Source organism: Lolium rigidum, chromosome 1 (assembly GCF_022539505.1).
Source record: "Lolium rigidum isolate FL_2022 chromosome 1, APGP_CSIRO_Lrig_0.1, whole genome shotgun sequence".
Taxonomy (NCBI): Eukaryota; Viridiplantae; Streptophyta; class Magnoliopsida; order Poales; family Poaceae; genus Lolium; species Lolium rigidum.
Window position 1 is genome coordinate 109,068,232 of NC_061508.1, and position 27,850 is coordinate 109,096,081.

Here is a 27,850-nt window from a genome sequence, read left to right on the forward strand (position 1 = left end):
GGAGGCTAGAGTAGACCCAAGTGTCAAAACCTCCGATTGTTTCCCAGAGGTTTTGTGATTTGGCTAACAATTTACATATTGCTGCTTGTGTATGGGAATATAAATTGAATTTTGTGGCTATTTTGAAAACCGGTAGATGGGACTTCTCGGTGAGTCTTCTAAACCACATTCTCGCCCGTCACGTGGCAGATATAGGTGCTTATTATTAGCGTCAGAAACGACACTATGGATATATTGGCTACTTGGGATGGAGATCATCATATAAAACTTCATATCCGTAACAAAATCGATAACTTCACGTGGTGTCTTATCGCCGTGTATGGAGCCACCTAGGAGGTTTATAAAGCTGTTTTCCTCCATGAATTGCTTGAGTGCTTGACTTGGCAAAGACAACACATATCCTATTCTTATAGGTGGGCACTTTAATTTGCTAAGATTTTCACACGGAAAGAGTAAAGATAGATTTGACAATTATTAGCATTTCTTATACAATGTTGTCATTGTCGGTCTAGATTTAAGGGAGGTTTCAATATTGGCAGACAGTTTAATTGGGGAATTAACCTTCCTGAGCCTATATAAGAAAAATTGGTTTGTGTACTAAAGAACACAAATTGGGAATCTAAATTTCCACTGGTCATAGTATGGGCCCTAGCACGTATTGAGGCGTTGTCAAAGCATGCTCCTATTACTTGTAACCATAAGAAGATAATTCAAGGTTTAACTTGGATGTCTACATCATGAAGGTTTTTCTGACATGGTTAAGAAAGTGTGGGAGAAATCTGTATCCAACCACAATCCTATCCAAAGATGGAATAACAAAATACGCGCAATGCGCAAATACCTCGAAGGATGGTCAAGGCATATGTTTGGGCAGTTAAGAAAAGGCTTCGCTTATCATGCGTTATTGATAAGTTAGAAACCTTCATAGAAGTACGACCATTGTCTTCGCAAGAGATTGAACTCAATAGTCAATCCAATGCATAGATTGCTCGTCTTCTGCGAGAGGAGGAACTCAAATGGTACCAACGTTCGAAAGCCGAATTTATTTTAGAAGGGAACTCGAATACAAGTTACTTTCATAGTGTCGCAAATGGCATACACCGGAAGAAACTTATTTACTCTCTTGTACAACATGAGGGTACGAGCAACCCAAAGCATACGTAACAAAGTATTACAAAAGTATGTTTGGGGAACCAAAAGAAGGTAACTTCACGATGAACGAATCCCGACCTGATGATATTTCACAAATTTCCGATGAGGAAAATGCCTATCTTACTGCACCTTATATTGAGGATGAAGTAAAAAAAATGCGGTTTTCCGAATGGAACACAACAAAGCCCCAGGCGGACGGTTTCGTAGCTGAGTTATCATCAAATCAGACCTTCTCGAGTTGTTCAATGTTCTTCATGCTGGACAATTATACCTATTTCGCCTAAATTTCAGTGAGTTCTGTTGCCAAAGGTTAATGAGGTAGAAATGATCCAACCAGTATATGCCTATCTATCTTCTTAAAGTTAGCTTCAAGATATTCACAAAAACCGCAACTATTAGGCTAAATCCGGTGGTTGTTCATGTTGTACGCCCCACTCAAACTATTTTTACGCAAAGGAGAAATATCCTAGATGCGATAGTAACCATTCATGTAACAATACATGAGCTACATCCGAAAAAACTGTATGGAGTAATTTTGAAGATAAACTTTGAAACTTCTTATGATAAAGTCAAGTGGTATTTTCTTCATCACACACTTAGAATGAAAGTTCTTCTGATGATTGCCGTGCTCTAAACCATAATTTTGTGTTCGGAGAAAGTGTGACCATAAAATTCAATGATAACATTGACAGATACTTCAAACAGAAAAAAGATTAAGACGAAGTTATCTATCATCGTCCATCATATTTAGTATAGTGCCCAATATGTTAGCCATTATCATAGAGCATGCAAAAAGCGATGGCCAACTTGAAGGTGTAGTTCCACACCTCGTGGATAGTGTACTATCCATCTTTCAATATTCCGATGATAAAATTCTCTTTTGGAACATGACCTTGAAAAGGGGAGGAGAATCTGAAATTTATATTATCAGCTTCCGAGCAGCTATCAGGTCTAGAAATAAATTTTCACAAAAGCAAAATTCTTAAGACAAGGCTGCCCTTTATGTTGAATTATGTGACCGCATGCAAGGCCATTTTCTGTCAGCTATTTAGGCATCTCGAATTATCGGAGACTTACAAACACTGAATGTAAAAGCTTTGAGGAAAGACTAAAAAAGCGATTAAGTGGCTGGAAAAGAAAATTAGTAACTCTCAGAGTTTGAGTGGTTCTCACTAATTAAGTACTAACTAATATGAGACCGTATGGTTTCCTTCTTCCAGTTGCCGAAAGGATTTTTTTCATCGATTGGATTATTTTCAATCTAGATTATTTTGGCAAGGACATAGTGAGAAAAAGTCACCTGGATAAATGGAATGTAGTTTGTTGCCTTAAAGATCAAGGAGGACTTGAGATTTATGACCTTGAGGTCAAGAGCAGAGCCGTCCTAGGTAAATGGATGTTCAAACTTCTTAACCGAGAACATGGTGTGGCAAACTATTCCAAAAAGGAAGTACATAGGCGCAAATCCATTGTCTTAGGTTTATTGCTAACTCGGAGACTCGCACTTATTGGCTGGCCTAACGGCAATGAAGAAATACTTCTTCCCATTAATTCGTTGACAATTAAGGATGCTTCGGATGTAAGGTTTTGCGAGGTTAATTGGCGTGGTAACGCTACACTCTGAGAACAATATCTAGCTATGTATAAGATTGTGCGTCACAAAAGCGATAACATCTCTAAGGTGTTGGAAACTTCACCACCAAATATGTTGTTCAGAAGGGATCTTATTTGTCAGATGCTAGTATCATGGAATTCTCTGCTACATCATCTGGCTTCAGTCCAATTTTTGCAAGGAACTGATGAGTTTCGATGAAATCTGCATGAGAGTGGAAATTTCCCTTTAGATTCTATGGACAAATGATTAATCCAGCGAGACATGCCAGTTAATAATAACAAAAAAAATCTAGAAAAATCAAGATTCCCGAGAAGACTAAGGTTTTTGCGTGGTATTTTCGTAGATGTGTAATACTCACTAAAGATAACCTTGCGAAACGTAATTGGCATGAAAGTAAAAAAGTGTATCTTTTGTCACAATGATCCTGTGTAAATTTGCTAGATTTATATTTTGGTGAGCAATTGAACTACAATTTTCACAATATCAACAACATGAAAGTTTTACACATAATGAGCATGGAAAGTAAAAAATAAGAGATTATCCTAATATTCTTAGCCCGTATAAATTGATGAACATTTTTTTCGATTTGATTCTCAGTTGTGGGTTGATTTGCTTTCCTTCTGTCACACTGTAATAAATTACTTGTTATGTGATGATAGGCACATTCTTTTAGGGAGGAAATAGCTAGATGTGAAGTTATCCTCATCTTTATTTGAAATAAATATCAATCTATAAGGCTAGGCCCTAATGAGCATGTAATATGAAAGAAGATATCATGCCTTTAAAATATTATTAGGCTGCTATATCCGATTAAAGATAATCCGTAGAATAAGGCTAGACCGGTTGATTGAAGAGATAAACAACGGTGGAGGGTAGGAGGAGAGAGAACAAAACTAAGGCGGTCATGAAGAGGAAATGTTTAGGTGATCAGCCGGGAAATTGCAACCGGTGGCTAAAACTAGTCATAGTGGAAAGTAACATAGAGTAGTAATATGCACATGTTACAACTCTATGTTACTACCTTCATACTCCCTCCGTTCTGAAATAGTCTACATTCTAGCCCTAAAATTTGTTCTCAAATACTCTACATTCTAGCTTTTAGTCAACAACAACACTAAAAACAAAGTGGTTTTGCTATCTTCATTGGACGTTGTTGTTTTCAATGTAGCTTGTATTGGTTGTTCACATATCTAAGTAGTACTAATAAATGCAATACTAGTTTGTCTCATTTTTTCTAGGATGTAGACTAAATCAGAACGGAGGGAGTAGTGGTTAGTAACATTAAAGTAGTATCATAGATGTCTTCATTAATTAGCTTCTAAACTCATTGTATCTTGAAAAATATGATATTACAATTGAGAACAAGCAAGTGCGTGGGTGTTTGCCCTATGCCTGGGCGCTCCACGATAGTCACCTGGCGCGCGTCGACTTGGTCTCCACCGTCTGGCGAAAGGTGGACCCCGTCTGGCGGAAAACGCGTCGCTCTTGTTTCTCTCACACAACCCACGCATCCTCCGAAACCCTACCCTCTCGCGTTTTTGGCGGCGGCGGCTCCCCACGCGCTCCTCTTCCCCGCGTTCTCACCAAGTCTCGCCAGGCCACCGGCGGATCAGAGTCTCTCCAATACATGGCGTCTCTCCCTGCGAAGAAACCCTAGATGTGGCGGCGGTCTATGCCCGCCATGGCCATTGGCGGATGGAGCTCTAGATCGACGGCAACGGCAATGGCGGCCGGACAGGTAGGTACTCTGTCCTCTCCCTCTCTCCAGCTACTCAAACCCTAGCGTCGCCCTCTCTTGGTCGTCTCCTCCGGCGCCGGTGACCGGGAATCGGCCAACGCCGTCCGTCTCCTCCCACTGGTGACCTCTCCCTGCTCCTTCTCCCCTCATAGCTTTTTCTTGAACAGGGAAGAAGGACGCGACCGAACCTAGAGAACGACCGGCAGAGAGAACATGCTCCATCCCATGACCCGCGCCGCTGCTCCAACCACTGCTTCGGCAGCTGCTGCTGGTCCATCTACTTGACCGGGCCGCTGCAGTTCCAACCCATGAAAACAGGTAGATTTATGCCCTCCTTTCCGTTCTTTTCTATTTTTTCCTCATTAGGTATGGGATGCAGCTAACTGAAGTTAATTTCTAGAAAAGGTTGAGAGGATCTACATGACAATCAGGCCTGCCAGTTCAACTTATTTTGTTATGCACTTTTTTTTTGTCTTCTCTCGCTGTTTTAGTGCCAGTTCAATTTGGTTCAGACCAAAGTAATAGTGACTCTTCTACATATGTAGATTAAAGGTATTATTTCTTGCTTTAAAAAGTACTTTTCGCTGAAGGGAATAAAGCTTCTTCAGTGCCCATGAACTTGGCGCTGGTTGGCTTCTGAAGGTGCATCAAATTTTAAACGTACCGCAGTTCATGGAAGTTACTAGCGAAGAAAAATGTTTTTGACATTATAAGCAATACAAATTCACCCTTGCTCACCAACGTCAGATCTTAATGCCCGCATTAATCTATTCAATATGCACATAATTTAGAGTTCAATAACTTATTAAACATTATTTGGAACACAAGGCATAATTTCTAACAATTACAATGAACTATGATGCAGTTACGGCGAAGTCAAAGAATAAGGAGAAAGAAAAATCAGAGAAGGAGGCATCATTGCAGGTAAAATTATGTCATGTGTTTATTTTCTTCTTTTCAGAGATATTTTTTCACATAATACTAAGCAAGGTGAAATTACATAATACTATCTGAATTTTTAACATGTGGTATGGTGTTTGCATGCGCATAACATCGTATATAATAATAAAACTACTACATTGATAAACAGATGTATGTTTTATCTTTCTCCTTTTCCTTCTGTCACTGATCTTTAGTTACTGCAGGTGGAGCAAGGAGGACAATCAACAGATCTAGCATTTATTTTGCTCAAGCTACATGTTATTGTTATAATAAACAGTGTGTGCCTTCATTCAACATGCTATCATGGAGCTCTTATTGGGCATGGTACAGTAGCCTATTTCGCATTTAGTTATCTGGGTTGATGCATTTGAAAATTGGTACCCAAAACTGGCTTCATGTATTTGCAGTTGCAACTAGATGATGACAAATTGGATCCTGCTCAAGAACACCCCATTGTATAGAGGTTTTTTCACGGCAAGATCATTTGTGTATTTTGAAATGCTTGGTCATGACCTGTAAGCAACTTCCATCAGGCATGTATTCACTAATACTTCTACAACTATTCCCTTTGTTAGTTGAATAATGAATAATGTGGTAACTTAAACTCCCACTTTATAGGTATGTGCTATAGAAAGAATGGCTTCACAAGTATACAACAAAACTTTGACAGGTTAGGTCTCATTTCCAGATGATGTTAAATTTCGTATGTATATGTCACCAACTTACGATATTGTATCCATGGCGCACTCTGTTTAGATATTAGTGTATTGATTGTCCATGAAGGTGTTGGCATTGTTCACAGAAGCTAAAACCAAAATTATCCCGTGATTCCAAAATGAGTTTCTTCCCCTCAAAATAAGCACTTGCTATGATTACCATTAGTATGCTATTACTTCTGGCCATGGTTATGCTTGATGGGTGAGGTGCTCATCATTTATTTGGTTTTAATTGGTTGTAACAATCAGTCGATGGCATTATGCATCACCATCATGTTTCTGGCTTATTGAAATATGCTTCATGTAGTTATCATTGTTCCTATAATTGCTCTTGATTTTTTGAACCATCATGTTCTGGTGTGGTACTGGTATGTTCGTGATAACCCATAGTTTCCTTCGTGCGGGATTTTCCTCTATTACCACTTGTCATTTCTCATAGAAAGAAATTCAAGGTTGATGCATTCCGTGTCAGTTAAGCACCATCTTTTCCTCTGTTTGATATAATTGGGTTGTTTGGAACTCCTACTCTTGAGCGCTAATGATAGTTAGAAGTGATCTGTACATACAGAATGGTTCGGATGGTTAGGTAAATATCGTGTTGTTGGTTAGAATCATGGGCATATGAATCAAAATTGTTGTTTCGGAAAGGATACTCATTTTATCTTATATGGTGATCCTTCTTACGAAATTATGTTGATCCCCAGTCTGCAATAGTGTTGACCATGGCTACAATAGCTGAAGGGTCTTATTATCTAAAGATGTCTTTCAAAAAAATCCAGTAGACTTCTTGGGCAAATATCTTTTTTGGCAGCTTGAGTTGTTACAGGATGTATGGCTTATTTGTAGCTACAATTTTGCTCCATCGTGTTGTATGGCTCAAGTTGGACGCTTAGCCTGGTTACTATTTTGTTTGTGCACCAAATTGTAGCTCCATTTTGGTTTTCTTGTATCTTGAATGACTGACAAACTTATACACGGCAGATATATGCACTTGACAGTGCAAGCTGAGATCTTACCAGTTGTTATAGTCTGGGTCCTAGAAGTTGTACATGTGTTCTAATTTATTTTGGATTATTAGTTTTTTGAGTGCTAAGATTACGTACTAAATATTGCTAGCGTTCTCTCTTCTCAAGTTACATATATAGTTGAATATAGAAGTGGTTATTTTGCAGATCAGCAGTATAGTGGTTCTTCATGAATATGAGTTTCTCACAAGCAGTGTGAATTAACTACTGGTGTCGTAGCATTTTGTGTAGGATTATAGGTACAATGATTCATGTTCTACATAAATTAGCATTTTGTGTAGCATTTTTTCATATTGTTCATGAATATGAGTTTCTCAGAAGCAGGGTGAGTTCCTCACAATGCACACTGGTTCCATACTTTGTATTTCCTGTCTCCATCAAATTTATGTATATCTTTCTCTGAATTTAATCTCTGTTTGCCTATATTGTTGACTGTAGATATCTTCCCCATCTTGTCCTGCTTGAGTGCTCGGTGATATTTCCGCTTATTATAGTCTTGAATGGGTGTATTATTTTCACCTGATCTCTGAACTGTAGATTGTTAATGCACTTCTTTGGAGAGAGGAAATTGTTGCTTATGTTGGCTAATTTATAAGCTTTACATCTTTCATGTTGGTCGTTTTACAGGTTTTACCAAGTTGATGAGATTTGGATACATGAGCTCTATAAGAACTCTGTAGGAACTCAAAGTCCATGTAAGGAACAGTGCCTGAATAATTTGAAGCATGCCACTTCTTTTGATATCCCTTTTAAAATTTACTTCTTTTGCTGTGTAGGGTTAAGCTGTACTTGCTTCCAGAGATCTTCAATCAATTCAAAAATCACATTCGAAGCAAAGCACGAAGGTCACTTGATGATTCCCATCAGATAAAGTCAAGGTAAACATCCTACTTTAGGTGATATATATATTCTCTTATAGTTGGCAGAAAGTTTTGATATAAAGGAGATTAACTTGACAGTTTCCCTTACAATTAACTAATTCAAATATGTGATGTGATATATATTCTCTCACTGCCATCATTCTCAGAATATATATGTAGCTCCTGCTAATCAGGTTAATGTATATATCAAGGATCTGTGAAGATATATGTAACTCTTGCTAATCAGAATATTGTATATAACAAGAAGATAACCTTTCCTGCTTAGACTGTAAGTCAATTGGATTTCCTTTATGGACAACATACTGTATATTCCTTTTTGCTACAAAATCTATTATTTTTCTAGGGCATGTAAAAACAAGTTAGGTATGTATTGTCGAAGTTCTCACTGAGGTTAGTTTGCACACTGTTTTTTTTGGTTTACAGATATTGAGCTAAGGATCGAACCATGCATTGGTCAAATTCCCTAATATTTGTTCAGATTGAATGATTGTGTGGATCTACCATTTGTAATGTATTATATTCCTCATCGGTGGGACTACCTTCTTACAAGTATGTGAGATGCATGTATCCCTGCTCTGATGTAATCTTGGATCTATATAAATGCAATTACAAGTATTTTTATGTCCCCATGTTTCATTTATCCAAGTGACCAACACGATAGTACTATATTTTACTATAAGTTTGTATTAGTTGACCATCAAAGTATTCAGATTGGGTTGCCCCTGACCGGTGAGGAGGCGCCCCATGGGGCGCCCCAACCACTAGTAACTATAAAGGTAGTATCATATATGAAGGTAGCTATGTTACTCTATCCTCCTCTCCCCTCATTAATCACGGCCGCATAAGACTGCTCATAGTGGGAGTAACATAGCTAGTAACATCACACATCTCAAAGTATTTTGGTGACATGACATACTAATAAATGAAGAAAGAGAGTGAGGTGGTAACTAGCTATATTACCATAACATCACACACCTCAAGGCAAGATGAGTTTACAACATAATAAATAATACAATGCATGACACCACATATAAATTACTACCCACTATGAAGGTAGTAACCTAGACTAGTAACATGACATATGTTACTAGTCTAAGTTACTCCCCACTATGACCAACCTAAGCAAATTTTGTGAGTTGAATACTTAATTACTAGTGAAATTATTTCCACTGTAAATAGTCTAAGGAGTTGCGTTTGCAGGTTATCCACCGGTTGAAGAGAACACAATCGGGGCTATCTGGTGCCGAGTGAGCGCTAATGGACAGGAGGGTGCCAAACTAGGACCCATATGACCAGTCAACCTGAGTTTTGCAGGGCTATCGTGACTAGGAAATCCCGCCCCTAAAGTCCAGATGAGTGTGTGGCCAGGAACATTCCACTTAATTCCACTTCGGAGGGGGACTTCGTGGAGTGGTGGTTGCAGACGGTGCGGACCGTTCCTCGCCAGTTGCGCAAAGGTACATCGTCGATAATCATGCTCACGGCGTGGTTGATCTGGAAGCACCGGAATGATGCGGTCTTCGACAACGCACAGCCTTCGGTGCCTTCCCTGCTCAACGACATCAAGACCGAGGCGCAACAGTGGGCGAGCGCGGGAGCCCGGGGTGTCCGCCAGATCCTCCCCTAGACTAGGTCTCCTTTCTTGGGTCGAGTTGTAGTGCGGGTGGGTCCCTTTGTGAACATGTACATATAACCTTTTTTTCTATCAATGCATCGAAACACAAGTCTTTTGCGTTTTCGCGAAAAATTAGAGAAATAAGTTTTCATAGGTACAGTATCTGATATAGCACTCAAATCGCTGAGATCTCGCTAAGTTTGTTAGCCATTATATATATAGAGAGAGATACATACAGTATTATAGTGCCTCCTGGATATATCAAAAGTGATCTGCTCCATAAAAAATTTAAAAACTATGTTCTTGCATCACGTTAATACATGACTAGCGTACTTCAAACCAGCAATTGTCTCTTAGTTTGTTGGACGTGTAATCTGGTGCTCAGCTCGATCACAACCTCACACACACGCTATTGATTAGCAACTCGGTTTGCTGTCGCGGCCTCCGTTGGGGTTGATCGGTCACCATGTGTTAGGTATTCGGAACGGCGACAGGAGGCAGGCGACATGTTATACAAATGTGTAAAATCATTGGAATGTTGGTTTCTACGCAAGACATCAAAGCGCATATGAATGAAATTTGTATATTTAACGGGGCAATCAATTTCATATCTAGTAACTAGTACTGTTCTAGCAAAAAAGAATTTCCGATTTCCTTATCACGACATGAAACTCGCTTTCGTAGGAATAAAAAATTATTTTCTGATTGGACGGAGATCGACATGAAAGGTGCAGGACGTAATTGGATGGAGAAGCCGACTTTTTTTTTTGAACAAAGGAGAAGCCGACTGAAAGTCTGCAAGCGCAAGCCATGCTGCCACAGAATTCGACGATTGGGTGGGTAGCATGCATCATGGTACCACTTGATCATTCCACAGAAATATGTATACAAACACACCTCGTACACATATCTACTACTCCATCAAATTAAGTATAGGCGCGCCTCACATGTCACCGGCCCTTTCGTCCTCGTGATCTCATGATCTAAATAATCCGGTCAAAAAAGAATCGTGCAGCATATAATTAACTGATTCCACAAGATCCAAATTAAATCCTTTTCGTTTACACCATGCAGCATATAATTTGCTGATTCGATCAGCTGGCCTCTACGACGTACTCGTCCGGCCTGCGTGCACCACGCGATACAAATTAAACAAGGATATTGTAGCATCTCCAGCAGCGGCATACTGCGGGGTCGTATTTCATGTTTACAACGCGAAGCCGGCCGCTGCCAATTTATAAAGATGCCCAAAAAATGTCGAATTTTTTTTACAGTTTTTTAGATGCTTTAGTTTTTGTCGCGGCAAAAACACTGAAATTGTTCATTCGATAGTACATTCAGACAAATTCAGTAAACACACAAACACTAGTTCATCGATACATTCATACTAAAACACGAACAAAACTACACAATGTCGGCTTTATCCCAGTCAGAGAGGACGCCGCCGTTGTTGATGTCTTCCTCCGTCGTCTCGAACGTCGCCTCCCTCACCGCCCTCCTCTCCGCCTTCTTCGCCGCCCAATAATTTTCCGCGTACTCCACGTCCTTGGGGTGGCGCGATGCGCTCGTCCGCCTCTCTGCGATGGAAAGTTGTTGTCATCCCCTTTCGTGGTGGCGCTATTCGCCTGGGATGCAAGCCGTGGTTCTGGCGCCAGCATCTCCGCCTCATCCTTGGACTGAATTTCCGCGAAATTTATGTCCCGGTGCGGCCGGCTGAACCGCCAACGAGGCTTACTCCGGCAAATTGAAGGTCTCGAGCCAGCAGCGCTCGTCATCGGAGGTGATTCCTGCCGCGAAATTGTCGGCTAGGCGTGCGCGGACGTCTTGGAAGCCCATCGTTTTTGCGGACGGTGCCATGGCGCGGAGCCATCTTCGATTCGGCAGGAAAAGACCCGGCGGGAGTCGGCGGAGACAGGGACCGGCCGGATCTACGACAAGAGCGGCGGGGGAGGGTTGTGGCAGCCGGAATCTACGATGGAATTGGCGACGAGCTCAGTGGGCAAGGAATATTTCACGTTGAATTTCTTTTTGGGCTGCGGCACATTGTTGTACTTCTGCAGAAGCTTTCCCGCACCCTTCTGTACCTTTTTCTCAGACTAGCCACAATAAGAGTATTATAAGTACTATCATGCATGTCATGTTGGCAAAAATCTGATGTAGCTCACCAATTAATGAGGTGAGAGATGGGAGTGGTATCGTAATATGATACTACTAAAAAACTTAATGGCAAACACATCATGTACACTAATTTGCATTGAGATTCTACAAACATTAAATATGATGATACTATGGAAAATTCTTTGGTACAAAACGTGGGTTCGTGCGATTGGAGAGAGAGGAAGAGGCAGTTTCAGCAAAATCTTCCCTAGCAAATCTGCAGTTCACACGTCAGCTCGTAACAAAAATTCCGTAGAAGTACGTCCGTAGAAATAGCATTATTGGTCTATATATTTGTGCTCCAGCTCCACTTGCCTCTCCACTCAACAAGCAACAGGCATAGTACATATCTCGTACGCGGTACTGTACTTTGGGATGGAGTCGACCAAGGTGGCGGTGGTGGAGTCGATGCTGGTGGCGCCGAGCGAGGAGACGCCGCGCCTGGGGCTGTGGCTCTCCAACTTCGACGTCACCGCCGCAATGACACACACGGCGCCGGTCTACTACTACCCGGCTCCGGCGACCGTCTCGACAGACCGGCTCAGGGCGGCGCTGGCCAAGGCGCTGGTGCCGTTCTACCCGCTTGCCGGGCGGCTCGGGGTGGACGAGGGCGGGCGGCTGCAGATCGACTGCCATGGCGAGGGCGCGCTCTACGTCGTCGCAACGGCGGACTGCGCCGGGGAGGACCTCTTCGGGAACTACGTGCCCTCGCCACAAGTCAGGCGCATGTTCGTTCCGATCGCCGACCCGCCCAGCCTCATGTCCATGTTTCAGGTGACGTTTCTCAAGTGCGGCGGAGTGGTGCTGGGCACGGCGATCCACCACGTACTCATGGACGGCATCGGCGCGTTCCACTTCATCCAGACGTGGTCCGGCTTGGCGCGCGGCCTCGACGTCTCCCAGGCATGCCCTTCGCCGCCCTCCCACGACCGCACGCTCCTCCGGGGGCGCTCGCCGCCGCACGCCGACTTCCACCATCCGGCCTACTCCTCGGCGTACCTCAACGGTCCCCCGCGCCCCTGCGTTACCCTCGTGTACCCCGTCTCCCCAAAGCTCCTCGCGGGACTCAAGTCACGGTGCGCGCCCGGCGCGTCCACCTACGGCGCCGTCACCGCGCACCTCTGGCGCTGCATGTGCGTCGCGCGCGGACTTGCGCCGGCATCCGACACCCGCCTCCGCGTGACGGTCAACGTCCGCCACCGCCTGCGCCCGCCGGTCCTGCGCCACTTCACCGGAAACGCCATCCTGCGTGACCTCGTCACCGTCAAGGTGGCCGATGTCCTGGCCCAGCCGCTGGGATACGTGGCCGACACCATCAGGGAGGCGCTGGAAGACGTTGACGACGCGTACGTGCGGTCGGTGATCGACTACTTGGGGATAGAGTCCGAGAAGGGCGGCTTGCAGAAGGCGCCATGGCAGCTCCTGCCGGAGTCTGATCTGTGGGTGACGGCCTGGCTGGGGATGCCTGTGTACGACGCCGACTTCGGCTGGGGCGCGCCGCGGTTGGTCGCGCCGGCGCAGATGTTCGGCACCGGCATGGCGTACGTGACGCAGCGCGCCCGCAGGGACGAGGGCGTCGTCGTCTTCCTGGCGCTGGAGCCCCAGTATGTGCAATGCTTTGAGGACGTCTTCTACAGCGAGTAGAATCCACGTCACCGACCTGTGTTCGACGGTTCTCTAACATTCCTGCCGTCACATCTTGCTTTTGGGGATTTGCATACCTTGCATTTGTAGTATTTTATTCTGTGATTCATATTTGCATCTGCCATTTAATAAGTCTGAAGCATGCAGCACTTAATTTGAAGCATGTCTTCTTCATGTTTATCATTTCACCCTGTTGACGTCGTTGAGGTGGCCCTTAAGCAGTTAAGCCATCTGCATTTGAGCAATTTGGCGTATGACATTTTGGAGTTTTATGGAGCATGTAGATTCGGCACTTCGGCAGTCAACCGTTTGAGGAATCAACACTCCACCAGCGTCCGCATTTTATGTCCAGACCGTCACAAATATTGTCCAGTTTGAGGGCGTTCGTACAGGGTCACGCGGGTGCTAAGAGCATCTCCAGTCGGCGTCCCCAAAGCAATTTGGGAGGCGGATCAAAAAAGGTTCCAGTCACGTCTTCTAAAGCCTAATTTTGTCCGGCACGTCCTGATACGGTGTCCGGCACCCCGAGCCCGTCCCCGCCCCACAGGGGATGCATCGGGAATGCCGGACACACCGAAAAGCGAGGCGGGGAGTGGCGGGCCGACTCGCCAGCGGCACAATAAATTTTAACCTAACCGTCGCTTACCTCGCGACGGAAGTTATTGGCGCGCAGCGATGGTGCAGTTCCCGCAGCGACGGTGCAGTTCCCGCAGAGGCGCAGCGACGCGTCTCGTCGCGCCTAGCTCTGCGTGCCGGCGTTAATGAGCGCCACCGCTCCCCCGCTTCACTCCGGCCTATAAAAAGGGCCGCCTCTCATCGTCCCTCTCACACACAAACCCTAGCGCCTCTCTCCCCAACCCTAGCAGTCACCATCTCAACAAGAGTCGACGCCATGTCTGGTAGAGGTGGAGGCCGAGCTCGCGGCCGTGGTCGTGGTCATGGTCGTGGCCGCGGCAGAGCGGCACGCTCGCCGTCGTCTTCACCGTCGGAGGTGGACGTGGAGCTGGGCGTGCTGTTGAGTTCGTCCTCGTCCTCAAGGGCGACCCACGCGGCATCCAGAGGGTGCCGGACTCCTTCGCCGAGTACGTCGCCGGCGATGACCGCCCGCGCACGATGCATCTGCGGGAGGCTTCGTGCGGCTACTACCGGTGGATCGTCGATGTGATCTACGACGCGCGCGGCAAGATGTACCTCAACATCGGCTGGGAGAAGTTCGCGCGCCACCACAGCCTCGAAGCCGGCTTCATCCTCATGTTCTCCTACTTCGGCGACATGGACACGAGCGTCAAGGTCTTCGACGAGACGCGCTGCCGCCGGGACTACCACGGCGACAGCACCGATGAGGATGACGACTGATGATGAAGAGTGTTGTTTCTTCACAGCGAATACGTGCACGGAAGTTTCTGGATGTTCGTCTCATCGGTAGAACCAACAAGGGCACCATCCTCCCGCTGGATTTTTCAGTTTGGGTGACTGGGTGTGCCCTCGAGTGTTCTTTCTTAGCAGCGAACACAGGAAACCTTCGATGCACGGCCTAGTTAGGTATAGTTTTTTGCAAAATTTTATATTTGTGTCCACCATGATTCAAAATATGTATTAGTTTGTGAAAAACCATGTTCCAAATTGTGTCTTCCTGTAAACCACGCTCCCAATTATGTATTAGTTTGTGGAAATTGAAATAAAAATGCCAAAAAAAGTATTTTTAATGTTTGCGGGCGGCGTTTGGGGGACGCGGCTGGGGAGCGACGTCCCCCCCACCCCCCAAACGCAGCACGAACGAAACACGTCCCCCAAACGCTCAATCCGGCGCGGGGTTTGGGGGACGCGACTGGAGATGCTCTAACACCACCTCCCAAACGTTTTTTAAACAAAACTGAGGCCAAATACATTCAAACTATTGTTAGTATAACAAAATTTAAATTGAAAAAAATTAAAACAGCTAAATTTAAAGTGATCTAACCCTATACCTAATCTAAGCGTCAGACTCTAGAGTCGACGACGACGATAGTACCATCCCTCAATCCTCATCCCCCGCTAGTGCAGAATAAGCATTCACACGCTATGGTAAACTTAATTTGTGCAACCGTGGACGATGCTCGTCTACAACGTGCATGGTTTATTTAACCGTGTGCGAAGGAGTTAAGTTTTGCAAACATGTACTTTTATGAAATTGTGTGTGACTGAAGAAGTCGCCGCACATGCTATTTATGTTGGTGGTGTGTGTTTGATGACCGTCGGAGACAAATGTAGATCTTTAATCGACTGATTTTACCAAACATCACAAAATACTTTACTATGCACCTATCACTAGTACTTGCATCCCCCAACTGCACTTGTAACCCATGCAGCATTTCATTAAACATAGTAGTACCTGCATCTCCAGTAGTGTTTACGGAGATGTGATGAGGACCATGTTGAAGTATACCTTATCGATGTAGTGTCGGTGAGGGTATAGCAACATGCGGAAAATAATGTTGTTTGAAGGTTTCCCTTGTGGTGACGCACATTGAAACCTTGTTGTCGAAGAATTTGCGTCTTTTTCCACACCGTCCTGACATGTTAGGCCGACGTCGCTTCATGCGTATGTGCTCGATGAAGATATTGCCTTATGTTAAATTGTATGAACCCTAATTTTGGTGTTGTGTTATGGTGACCTTCAAGAGGTATATATATATGTATACGGAAGAGGGAGAGACTTGTAATATAAGATGATCGAGAGTACCATGTATATCCTAGCTCGTCTTGTATACGTATTCTGACATTCCCTCTCAATTGTAGCGGGATTGAAGCGGTCGACTGCAACTGAATTTGAAATCATGCTCTTTCGTCGCCTTCGACGCCTTGTCAGCATCGACATTTCTTTCTGGTGCTTTCTCTTCCCTCCCAATGGTCACAGCGGGTGCGTCATGGACGGTACCGATGACATGACCGATGTTGCCAATGTGTAGTTGGCTAGTTGCACGTTGCCCTTAATGTTAATATCAAGATAGCCGATCGTGATGTAGTCGTGATTAATTTAATACTCGTTGTAGTTGGTGTAATCGCAATCGCAAGAGACGCAGCAAGAAAATGATAATGATGTATCGGCCAGTTTTCTTCATTGGGGTTTTGCTGAAAGCTGCGGTTGTCCACCGGACCGGACAGCCTGGCCGCAAATTTACTGCCGAGTTTCCTGCATCGGGTTCAATCGAAGAGTTGTGGTTGACGACAGGCGGAAGCATCATTGAGTACCACGACGTCATGTGTACTTGTTGTGCGTTAGTCTTCTTTAGGTGCAGAGTTTGATCGCTAAAGGGTGTTTACTCAGCTAAGGACACATACAGGATGCTTTGTTTGGGGCAGGAAGAATTCAGCATGTATAAACCCATCTGGCACTCGTTCGCACCACCAAAATGCAAGATTTTCGTGTGGCTTGCTTTGAGATATCGTCTTTGGACCTCAGATAGAAGGCACAGACATGGATTGCAAGATCGATCGGCGGCTTGTTACTGGTGTCTTCAGGAGGAGGACAACCTGGATCACGTGCTTATGCGCTGTCCATATGCTCGTCAGGTGTGGTTCGGTTGTATCACGGCTGCAGGGCTGAACATTGTGGAGCCTAACAGGGATAGTTCTCTGGAGTCTTGGTGGTCTTCGGCAAGAGATCTGGTGAGGAAAAGGGATAGAATCAGCTTCGACACATTGGTGATCCTCATCGCATGGCAGATCTGGAAGCAACGCAACGCTAGAGTGTTTGGAAACACTAACCGGCAATTCTCTACTGCCCAGATGTTGATTCAGATAAAGGAGGAGTTTGGCCTTTGGAAGCTTGCCAAAAGAGGAGAGGAGCACCTGTTTGTGAGAGAGTAGGCCAGGGGGTGCGTGCGTGTGTGGGTGTGTGTGGAGTCGCCGCCTTCGCTGTTCGCAGACGTTAGGCAGGCCTCTTGTATATGACACCTTGCTTTCTTCTATAAAGATTTGGTACGCCATTGGCGTACCCTCGAAAAAAAAAAAAAAAGGTGCAGAGTTTGATCACGGAATCACCGGCACGAACTGATCATTAGCTGTCACAAATTGTTACTCATCTCTTTTCTCTCATGAACCAAAGCTACGCTGCCGTCAGGTTGTCCTCACTTGGATGTAATGAGCTAGCGAAAGCAACAAAACATGCCTACTATCGGCTGCTGATTAAGCCATGACGACTTCTCCGTCAAATTCGTCCAAGCTAAGATAGATCAGATACCGATTTGAGCAGATGGGCCCTCTCCACCGCTCTCATCCATCTACAGTAGCTTTGAGAGGCGGAGTGCTCTGACCGGACCACCGACGACCTCTCCGCCAGAGTAGCTGGCCGGAGCTGGTCTATGCGCCGGAGTAGTTTTTAGGGTTCCTTTGTAGATTTCTCTTCTTGTTTTGGCTGATGCCGGTGTTTGGGCATATGCCCTGTAGTCTAGGCGGAACTTCGGATCTCCTCCACCAGATCCTTGTTGTTCTAGGGATGCTGCTAGTCCTGCTGCTGCTCCTCCGGTCGGAGCGCGGCCTGGTCAGTAGTGTTGCCGCCTTCTCCAATAAAAAGGTGGATCTGAGATCTAATCTCCCTAGCTATGAGGTGGAAGGACTCCTAACCGGCCATGCTGGCAAGGAGGAGTACTGCGCCGGTGTAGCAAGGCTTGTTGTTTCCCTCTTCAGGCCAGCCGTGGTGGTGAGGTGGAGAAGAAGACTGGTGAGCCGATTTTCCCTCTGGAGTTCGGATCTCTCTCTTGGCATCGAAGCTGCTGTGTCTGCAAGTGTTCACCCATTCTTCTCCCTGGCCGGCCGTGGAGGCGAGGAGGGAGCGGCCGTGGTGGACTTGCTGAAGCAGCTGCCAAGGTGCTTGCCTTCGAGGTGCTATGGAGTCTTGCGTTGCAAGCTCCTCCGAGCGAAACACACGACGGCGATGCTCGCCGCCGTGATCTTTGGCCGGCAGGGCGGCCCGTTCTCAACCTCCTCCTTGGATTCCTTGATTGGTTTCTTCTGCTAGAGCTCGACGGGGAGCTTTCTCCAAGTGGTTTGTCCCCGGAGTCAGCTCAACGGCCGGCGGCAAGAATCCATCGCCGGAGTAGGGCTTTCGAGCGCCCAGCTCTCTGATCTCGGCGGTGACGCTTTGAGATCGCCGGCGGTCGGTGGCGGAGGCACCAGAGCACTGGATTGCTTTTCTTCTTTAGGTGCTAGGGTGTTTTTTGTAATAATGAGGGGCCTTTCTTCAAATTTCTGGTTTCTTCGTGCGAGGGATGTTAAAGGGGCTTTTGTTAAAAAAAAGATTTGAGCAGATGGCAAGGCCTAGGTTCGACGTTTCCATGAGGTGATCCCAGCCCGAGTATAAGAGATTATCCCTCATCGGTACATCTGCTGCTGATTACCAATAGGAGCACAGGTCCAACGATGACATTAGAGTGACATGGGTGGCAAAGGCCGAAGATGGATCATCAACTAAGAAAAAACCTGGAGGATGCTTTATTATTTAAAAGGTTTAAGTATTACACCCGGCCACTGCATTGTCAAGATCCACATAGCCGTCCAACAGTATAAACCACACCAAAACGTTACAAAGGCAGCCGAAAAGGTCATAGGAGGAAAAATCATGCGATTATGTAGCCACCTATATTGGGTAATAAACTTCTTGGTTGTTTCCTCCAACCGTGTAGACACCTCCGTAAAGAGGCCGTGGTTCTCCAAGCGCTAGAGCGGCGACCATGAATGGAGCAAAGCCATACATCGATAGATGACCTGCATAAGAGAAGAATTTTTATATCAAAAACCTTGTCATTCCTACATAGTCAAAGCGACCATATTACGGCAATTGCTCCCACTCTGATATGAACCTTAAACCTAGAATCCACCCCATTTAGCCAATTGCCAAAAATATTTGCAATGCTTCATGGAAGGTATAAGTTAAAATCTTTTTGAATGGTTGAGCATATAGATCTAACGAGCCAACACTGGGAAAAGGTTTTTTTATTATCTCCTCTTCATGATAGAAAACACATTTCATACAACCATGCCAGTTGCGTTTTGCAAGGTAATCTTTAGTAAGAATAACGCCACGACGAAGGTACCATGCAAAAACCTTAGTTTTCAATGATATCTTCATCTTCTAAATATTTTTATTATTAAGCACCGGCTAAATGGATTAAATTAAAGCCTTCTACATGGACCCTACCGAGAATACACCATTCTTGGTAAGTCCCTAGCGGAATTCATCAGATCCCTGTAACAACTAGACCGAGGGCAAGCACTGTAGCAGCTCATTCCAAGAAACCAACCGGGGTCCAATAAGATCCCGCCTAAACGTCATAGAAGGCGAAGATGTTTCCATAACCTTCTCTGAAGGTGGTTGCTCCCAATCATTTATCCTCCTAAAACCTTATCTCTGATCCATCCCTAATGGAGAAAGAACCATATAGGAAAAATACTTTTAGTAGCCATAATACCAGCCTAAAAATGTGAATCTCTAGGTTTCCAAATGACCTGAGATAACGCTTTTGAGCCAACATACTTTCTTCGCAACAAGTTTTTCCATACTCCATCCTCGGTTAAAAATCTAGCCAGCATTTTCCTACCAAGGCTTTGTTCTTGACCTCCAGATCATGGACACCAAGTCCACCCTGATCTATTAGATGGCAAACGACACGCCATTTAGTCAACCGGTACTTCTCTTTCTCACTATGTCCTTGCCAAAAGCAACTTAGATCGGAAATAATCGAATCTATGCAAAACTCCTTGAGGCAACTGGAAGAAATAAATCATATATAGTACCATATTTGTGAGTACTGAATTTATGAGGATTAATCTTCCACCTCGAGATAATTTTTCTTTCCAACTACTAAGTCACTTTTGTAGTCTTTCATCGACTAGTTTTCATTCGGCAAGCGTGAGCCTTCGATGATCGATCAGAATGCCCATATAACTGACCGGGAAACTGCCCGACCCGCATCTGAAAAGTTTGGCATATTGATTGGCCTCGTCTTGGGCGTCGCCAAAAGAAAACAATTCACTTTTGTGGAAATTAATCTTAAGACCTGACAAAATGCTCGAACGCTGACAATATTAGCTTCAGATTTCTAGCTTTATCGAGATCATGATCCATAAATAGAATTGTCTCATCGGCATACTGAAGGATAGACAATCCCCCATCAACCAAATGAGGGACCGCTCCTTTAATCTGACATTCAACTTTAGCACACTCAATTAAAATAGTCAGCATATCCACCACAATGTTGAATAACATTGGAGATAGGGGATCGCCTGGCCTCAACCCTTTTTTTTGTCTGAAAGTATTTACTAACACCATCGTTTACCTTAATGGCAACACTTTTCCCAAAAATAAAGTTACTAATTAACGCGCGCCACTCTTCAGAAAACCTTTCATCCTGGGAGAGTTTATTGAAGAAAAGACCACTTGACTTTATCGCAAGGTTCCTCAAAGTCTATTTTGAGGATCAGCCCTTTGCATGTTTTCTTTTCACTCGTTTCTTTCAAATTATTGTATGTGACTTTCTTACTATTTTGCAAGCTAAACAGTCTCTCAAAAGGATGTGAGCCACAATAGTTTTAGGGACGCGGATCTTGATAAAAGAGCATGCCATGACCACGAAGCTATTATGTGGGAAAACAAGAAAAGACTCATCTTGGTGTCCAAGCCCATCGACGTAGAAGAAAGATGGACCTAGTACCTACCTGCAGCATATGCGGAGTCGAGCATGAAACAGCCCACCACGTAATTATCAATTTCACTAAAGCAAAAGTCCTTGGACAGAGACTAAGGAAAGAATGGCTTCTGCCAGCGGACCATTCCTTAGACTACACCGGAAAAGATTTGATCCTAGTCTTGCTAAACCAGGTCAAACTCCTTCTCCTTTGGTGGGGAACGTGGCACCTGAGAAACAACACCTTGTCCGGGAATGGTAAGTGCAGTATTGAACACTCGGCTATTTTTTTGCAATCTTACCTCTCCCTGTTTCATGACAACGCAGACTGCGAGTTTCTAGCTGATCCAAATGGCAAACAACCTGCCTCTCCCCAGGGAGCGACTAGCAGTCAACCTCAAAGAATAATTGAAGCCAGTTGGTCCAAACCTGGCGGTGGGTAAAACTTTAATTTGATGCTAGTTTCTGCAGGAAGATAACAAAGGCCTTGGCCCAGCCGCCACCACGCCAGGCCCAGCCGCCACCACGCCGCTGCTTATCCCCGCTGCCGCTCGCTTATGCCCGCCCCCGCTCGATCGGGAGAGCCAAGGAGCGTTGACCTCCTTGGTGCATGCGCCCTTCCCGCCTGCGCCCGTACGGCCAGGGTTGCTCCCGCGCGGGAGATTTCCTTGCATGGCCCAAGCCACCGCACCGCATGCTGACTGGCCCTACTCGTTGATGCACTGTTGTCGTCCCTTTCTCTCTCTTTATGCGCTGCTTCTTTTCTATTTTGCACTGGATTTCGACACAAATGGTACTATCGGTTTGCACATCGGTAGTACCCGTTTGAGGTATTTTCTGAATCTTTTCTGCACAGTTTTGACGCAAACGGTAGTTGTAACATCCCATGTTTGTTAATCAATTTATGTTGCTAAGTTGTTCATAAGCATGCATGCATTTGCATTGAATTTGTGAAATCTTGCACCAAAATGGTTTGAAACAAAGTTGCAAATGTTGTATTTTGCTCTTTTTAAAAATTTGATGCAAAAAGCCCCTCAAAACTGGGTCAAAATACCCTAATTATACCTATTTTTGCCCTATTTTAAATGTTCCAGAGTTTTCCTAAAAAGCCAGGGGGCTATGGGCAAAATGCCCCTTGTCTTCTTCCTGGCGCAGGCAGGCACCTGCGTGCCCTGCCCTGCGCGCCCGACGCCGCCACCTCCTGCTTCGCCGCTCCGGCCAGAGGACGTCCCGCGCCCTCCCTCCCTCGACGCCTCCCCTCATCCCTATCCTCTCCCCGGCTCTCTCTTCCTCTCTCTCTTTCTCTACACACGCGCCGGACCAAACCCTAACCCCCGGCCAACTATCGTCGCCGCCGCTCCGCTCCTCCCCGCGCCCGGCCGACGACGCCATCGGCTCCGCCGCAACGCCTCGACCTCCTCCGTCCAGCAGCGCAAGCGGAGGCGCCCCGAATCGCGCGAATCGGACCACCTCTGCGCCGCCGGCCACCGCCTCCCGCCGGTGACTCCGGCCTCCTCACGCCTCTCCGTCAAGCCTCCCGTGCTCGCGGTGAGCTCCTGAGCCGCGTGGTGCTCTCCTCCTCCCCGATTTCTTCCTCCTCCGGCCCAGAGACCGTGAGCCCGCCCCGGCCTCCGCGCGAGCTCGCCGCAGACGTCGCTCCGGCGACCATTCGCGAGCGGCGCCACCACCAAAAGGCTCGCCGCATCGAGCTGCGTCCGTAGCCCCCGCGCACGCGCCCGAATTCGGCCTCAATCGGCCGATTGCTGCTCAACCTGAGACCTCAAGGTCGTGCTGACGTCAGCATGCAGTAAATCATTTTTCTTTTTCTGTTTTGTTATTTATTAATTTCAGAAACTTGTATAATTCATATCGTTTTCATATTAATTCAGAAAAAGATGTGTAATACACCGAAATGTTCAGAAAAACATTCTCTACAAGTTTAGATGTAATTCATGCATCGTTGCAACAATTAAAACCGCATAAGTAGTGAAACCCTAATTTAACCCCTCTCATATGTCGGGGTCCGATGCCGGAACCTCCTTTAAATTGATGATGCACCTAGGGTTTACTTAATTCTATTAAAATGACATATCATTCATACTTGTATGTGCATTGCATCGATGCCATGTGTTGATTGTTATTTCTCTCTTTATAGTATTTGCTTCTTCGCGATCGATAGAGCACGTGCCCGAGACGATGAAGATCAACAACGACGGAGATCAATATTTGTCCATCAGCGAACAAGTCAAGCAAGGGATCCTCGAAGATCCATATTGGTTTATCAGGGACAAAGGCAAGCCCTAGCCTGGTTCATATATGATTTCGAAATGCTTTTACTCTGGTTCCTTCATATTGCATGCGATTCAACTGTCTTTTATCGATAGATAGAGTTACCCTATCTGTTGCATGTCCTACCTTTGTAGCCTCAAATACCTGATCCACTGCTCCTAGCATAACTAGGTTTGGCATGTGTGGATCGCTAGAGCCTTTATATCTTTATGCTTAGCCATGCTTAGTTTGTTATGCTACTACTCCGGTCTTCGGACTGGAGCCTTACAATGAAATGAATCTAGCATGATGAAGTTGACGTGGTGAGTATAGAGATGTTGTTAAAATGATTAAAGGCTCAGACGAGAGGCCACATTGGGATGTGGTGGGTTGTTTCGTTTCTGCCGACCCTAGGAACCGAGTTCTCGCCTCTTGAACCAAGACTGAGCGTACAACCACGCGAGGCCCTATTATGGTACCCTCTCGACTCACTAACTTGCCTAGTAGATTCCATGAGTCACATAGTTTGCGCTTTACCTGGACATATGCATTGCATTTTGCTTGGGGGAAAAGGTACATCACAGGTAGGTAAGCGTGGTCGTGGTGGCTGGGGGTTGCGGCCTCTGGGGAAACCCACCTCGGCTCACATCGTTAAGGACCGACTTCGGGACTTGACCCGTTACGGCGGAATAATCCTTAGCGCGTGACTCATGGTCTCGGCGACGAGCAAGGTAAAGGTCGTGGTCAACCACTCTCTCGCCGGCTTTCCAAGGAAGAGAGCTAATGATCCGGCACTAAGAATCGGTTGGCACATGTGGGTAAAGTTGTGCACCCCCGCAGGGTTAAATCTTTTCGAAAAGCCGTGTCCACGGTTACGGACGACTTGGGAATGGATTCTCGTGATCATAGACAACTTGAACCTGATCGTAAAACTTGGCAAACAATGTGTGTTTACGGATACCTTCTCCGGGTTGTTGAGGGGGTGATCCGAGGATAGTGGTTCGAGATGATGAAGATTGGTGGATACAATATGATGATCAATAGAGATAGAGATGTCGCTCTCTTATCCCCTTTCAAAGGTTCTGAGTAGTCGAGCTTCTTCTCCCTCTTGTTTATTAAAGGAAAACTGGCTTTACGCAAAAGAAGCTCTACAGAAAGCCCGCATACCCGCTTTGCTAAAAGGTTGTACTAAGTCTTGCTGAGTCCGTGTACTCAGCTTTGCATGCTTTTGTTTCAGAAGAAGTCGCTCCAACAGATGGTGGTTTCTAGTCGACATCGACGAGTAGCTTGGGGTTCCCAGGTGGCAGCCTGGAATCTATGGGCTGGGACGTCGCCGTTATGCTCCTGGCCTCTTAGGCCTTTTGCTATCTTGCTATGTCTAATAGCATAACTTCGCTTTCGTTGATTGATGTATGTCAGGTCAGTGACCTCTGCTTGTAATACTTTGGTTCTTTGCTCAGTTATGAGCTTGTATTACCTCTTTGAGTCGTAGAGTCACTGTTGTGTTACCGATTCTCTCACTGTAGTCTCTCGAGTTCTAGGTTAGGCTTATATCAGACGCAGATCTGGTATTTATCTAACCCTGATCCCGGGGGAGTGCCACAGGTTTTGGTATCAGAGCAGGACTGCCTGTAGGAAGCCCTTTCTACTGGTCGATGTTGAGTCTAGTGTTTGTGAAAACTATTGAAAGCTAAAAGTAATTGCGAAAATCTGATTAGGATTCTTTTTACTCCTTATCTGGTATCGCTCTAATTCTAAGGTGCCTTACCTTGTGTTGATTTGAAAGTTTTTCTATATCTTCTAGTCTTTCAAACTTAGGTGCCTCAAGGGCATGTCGTTTCTAAACCAGTTGACCTAGTGCAGAGTTCTCTAGAGTCGAGTGTGTTCTATGCATCCTCCTTGTTTTGTTCTAATAGAGAGATTTCTTTCCATCGTGATCCCTCTATTTTGTGAGTTCCACATCCTTCTGTTCTAGGCTTCGAGGTTTCCTTTTGCCTTGTATGCCTCCTTTTTTATTTTCTTGGGTACTTCGGAAGCTATGCAATGCTTCTGGAAGCTACACCGTGATTACTACCTCGTAGTGTCCTTTGTGTCACTCATCTAGTAGTTACGCCTTTCTCGGGTTCTAACCCTTGGACTTGAACCTAAGGTCCCCGATTGTGCTGGATTCTATTTTACGAATCTTAGTACATGAAGCTGACCTTTAACCCAATATCCATTCCATTAAACACTGGTGTTAATGTTCAAACATTACATAGGGCTGGCTAAATTCAAATGAAGCTATCCTTCAAGCTTGTGGTTACTTGTCGTGATTGAATTGCGGCAACAAAGGACTTTCCCTTCCACTAGCTATCGCATAGGTTCTCTCATTGAACCAAATGGATCACGACAAGAGTGCTCTTTGTGAGTCTCGCATCTATGTCCGTGACCCTGCCACACCTCCCTTTTGGTATGAGTTTTACTAAAGTGTTATCTGGTGCATTTGCATCTCAGGATTTCTAATCCTCATCATGTTCCTCCTCTTTAGTCGCTTTCCAAACCTTTGTCCGATAGTTAACAGACAAGTTCTAAATGTGCATTGGTGTTTTCCAATGTATGTTACTCTTGTGGTTCTTTAAGACATGCCACTTCGGTATGTCAGGAGAAACAAACTCCAGTACCTCGTCCATTTATAAGACTTGGTCAAAGTGTTGTAATCCGCAGATTAAGAGGCCTCGTTAGCTTTTGTTCTGTTCTACCTTAGAGTATCCCCCTCTTTTATATCATAAGGTCGTGTTGTGTATCATGGCCTTATTGATGAAGTGATTCTCTTGCACATCTTTACTCGCCCTTCCTCCGAGCTGTCTATGCTTGGGAATGTTGGGGTTTGCGTATTGATGTGGCTATCTAAGATTCTTAGCAATTCTTATTGTTTTGAAATCCAAGGAAGTTTGCGTCATTCTTAGCATGGTTGGTTCGCCAATTACCAAGCGAAGTTTGATTGTGTTGCCAAGTCCATGCGTTCAGGCGCACATCTTTGGTCAAAGAGTTAGGTTTATGCCAAAGCTCTCAAGACCCATATCGTTTGCTTTGTAAAGCAAGATCCCCTCTCGAACTCAGTGATATACCGGTGGTTCGTGATATTCTAGTTGTCTTTCTAGAAGTATCGCCATGTTGCCACATGACCGTGTTGTCGATTTCATGAGTAAATTAGTTCTGTGAACTAATCCTTTCTCCAAGAAACCGTACTAGATATCCAGGACTAATTGGTTGAGCTTAAACAACAACTTGGAGAGTTGAAAGACAAGAGCTCTATCCAACTTGATCCTTCTTAAAGGGATATCTAGTTTTGTTCGTGTTGAAGTCAGGAAGTATCTCCTTTATGGATATGCTATCTTTCCCATATTTGATTTGAGTTTGGGCTATCGTCAAATCAAACTCAGTTCCAAGGACTATCTTGATGATGTTTATACCCATGATGTCTCTTCTGAGTACACCTTCATGTCCTTTGATCTGACCAATACTTCTGCCTCGTTCATGCAGAATATGAGTCCCTCATTGGAGTATCTTGATAAGTTGTTGTTGAGCCCATCGATGACATTCTTATTTCCTCCAAGTTTAAAGAGATTCGTATTGAATAGTTGGCAATAATATTGGAAACTTTTTAAGAACCAACCTTGTGTCATCATGAAGTATGTGTTCTGGATGTTGGAAGTGACCTTCTCTGGTTCACGTGTATTTGCCGAAAGATGTCACCGTGGATCTGAGTCGAGTTCCCTTTGTTTTCCTCGGGAGTCACCGCAAGTCGGTCAGGAAGTGCGAAGTATTCTTGAGATGGAAGGTTGTTACCTCCATTCCTTGAAAAGTTTCTCTATGGACACCAAGCCACTGACTGGTTTGTTCAAAGAGAAGAAGCTTAATAACTTCATTATCTTCTTTGATGTCCCCACAATAACTCAAAGGTGTTACATTGCAAGTTCATATGCGCGCAATTGCCTTTGCAGTCGCAACCACATGTATTACACAATCTAGCTCAATCCGTTGGAGCTTGACATTGTAGTCTACAACTTGAGAATCTAGCAACTTTACCTTGGTGGTAATTGTTGCAAATCTTTTATTCGGACATTATGAGTCTGAAATATCTTTACACCTAACCTAAGCTGAATATCAAGCGGCAATGATGGTTAGTGTTTCTCAAGGAGTTTTGACATAGGTCTCTTTGCAAATCCGGCAAGATTGATGTCGTGGTTAACACAATCAGTTGGAAGACCTAATGCCAAGATTCTTGAATTAACAAGAATAACCACTCTCCATAAGGATCTTGTGCGACTTATTCTAGGAGTTGCCCTTATGATGTCTTCTCAATTCCGAAGTCTGACCTTCACTTGATGACCTATTGAAGGCTATTCAATAGCCTAATATTGGTGTCTAGAACATCAAGGAGAACATCATAA

The 27,850-nt window shown here is 45.0% G+C and overlaps 2 protein-coding genes across 2 annotated transcripts; both read left to right on the plus strand.

The window, feature by feature from the left end:
• Nucleotides 1–4,293: 4,293 nt before the first annotated feature.
• LOC124650134 lies at nucleotides 4,294–5,968 on the plus strand. Its single transcript, XM_047189722.1, has 5 exons — nucleotides 4,294–4,505; nucleotides 4,673–4,823; nucleotides 5,371–5,429; nucleotides 5,651–5,771; nucleotides 5,855–5,968. Exons 1-5 carry the CDS (start codon nucleotides 4,425–4,427, stop codon nucleotides 5,866–5,868), a joined length of 426 nt encoding a protein of 141 aa, XP_047045678.1. The 5' UTR covers nucleotides 4,294–4,424; the 3' UTR covers nucleotides 5,869–5,968.
• A 6,248-nt stretch (nucleotides 5,969–12,216) lies between these two features.
• LOC124649951 (putrescine hydroxycinnamoyltransferase 1-like) lies at nucleotides 12,217–13,485 on the plus strand. The gene has a single exon (XM_047189520.1). It carries the CDS (start codon nucleotides 12,217–12,219, stop codon nucleotides 13,483–13,485), a length of 1,269 nt encoding a protein of 422 aa, XP_047045476.1.
• The last annotated feature ends 14,365 nt before the right edge of the window (nucleotides 13,486–27,850 follow it).

What these genes read in the sequence shown, in the direction of transcription:
- LOC124650134 (XM_047189722.1), top strand. Translation starts at nt 4,425, where the DNA reads ATGTGGCGGCGGTCTATGCCCGCCATGGCCATTGGCGGATGGAGCTCT. An exon ending in GTTCCAACCCATGAAAACAG is followed by an intron (nt 4,824 to 5,370) that starts GTAGATTTATGC and finishes ACTATGATGCAG; the next exon opens with TTACGGCGAAGTCAAAGAAT. An exon ending in AGAAGGAGGCATCATTGCAG is followed by an intron (nt 5,430 to 5,650) that starts GTAAAATTATGT and finishes TAGTTACTGCAG; the next exon opens with GTGGAGCAAGGAGGACAATC.
- LOC124649951 (XM_047189520.1), top strand. Translation starts at nt 12,217, where the DNA reads ATGGAGTCGACCAAGGTGGCGGTGGTGGAGTCGATGCTGGTGGCGCCG.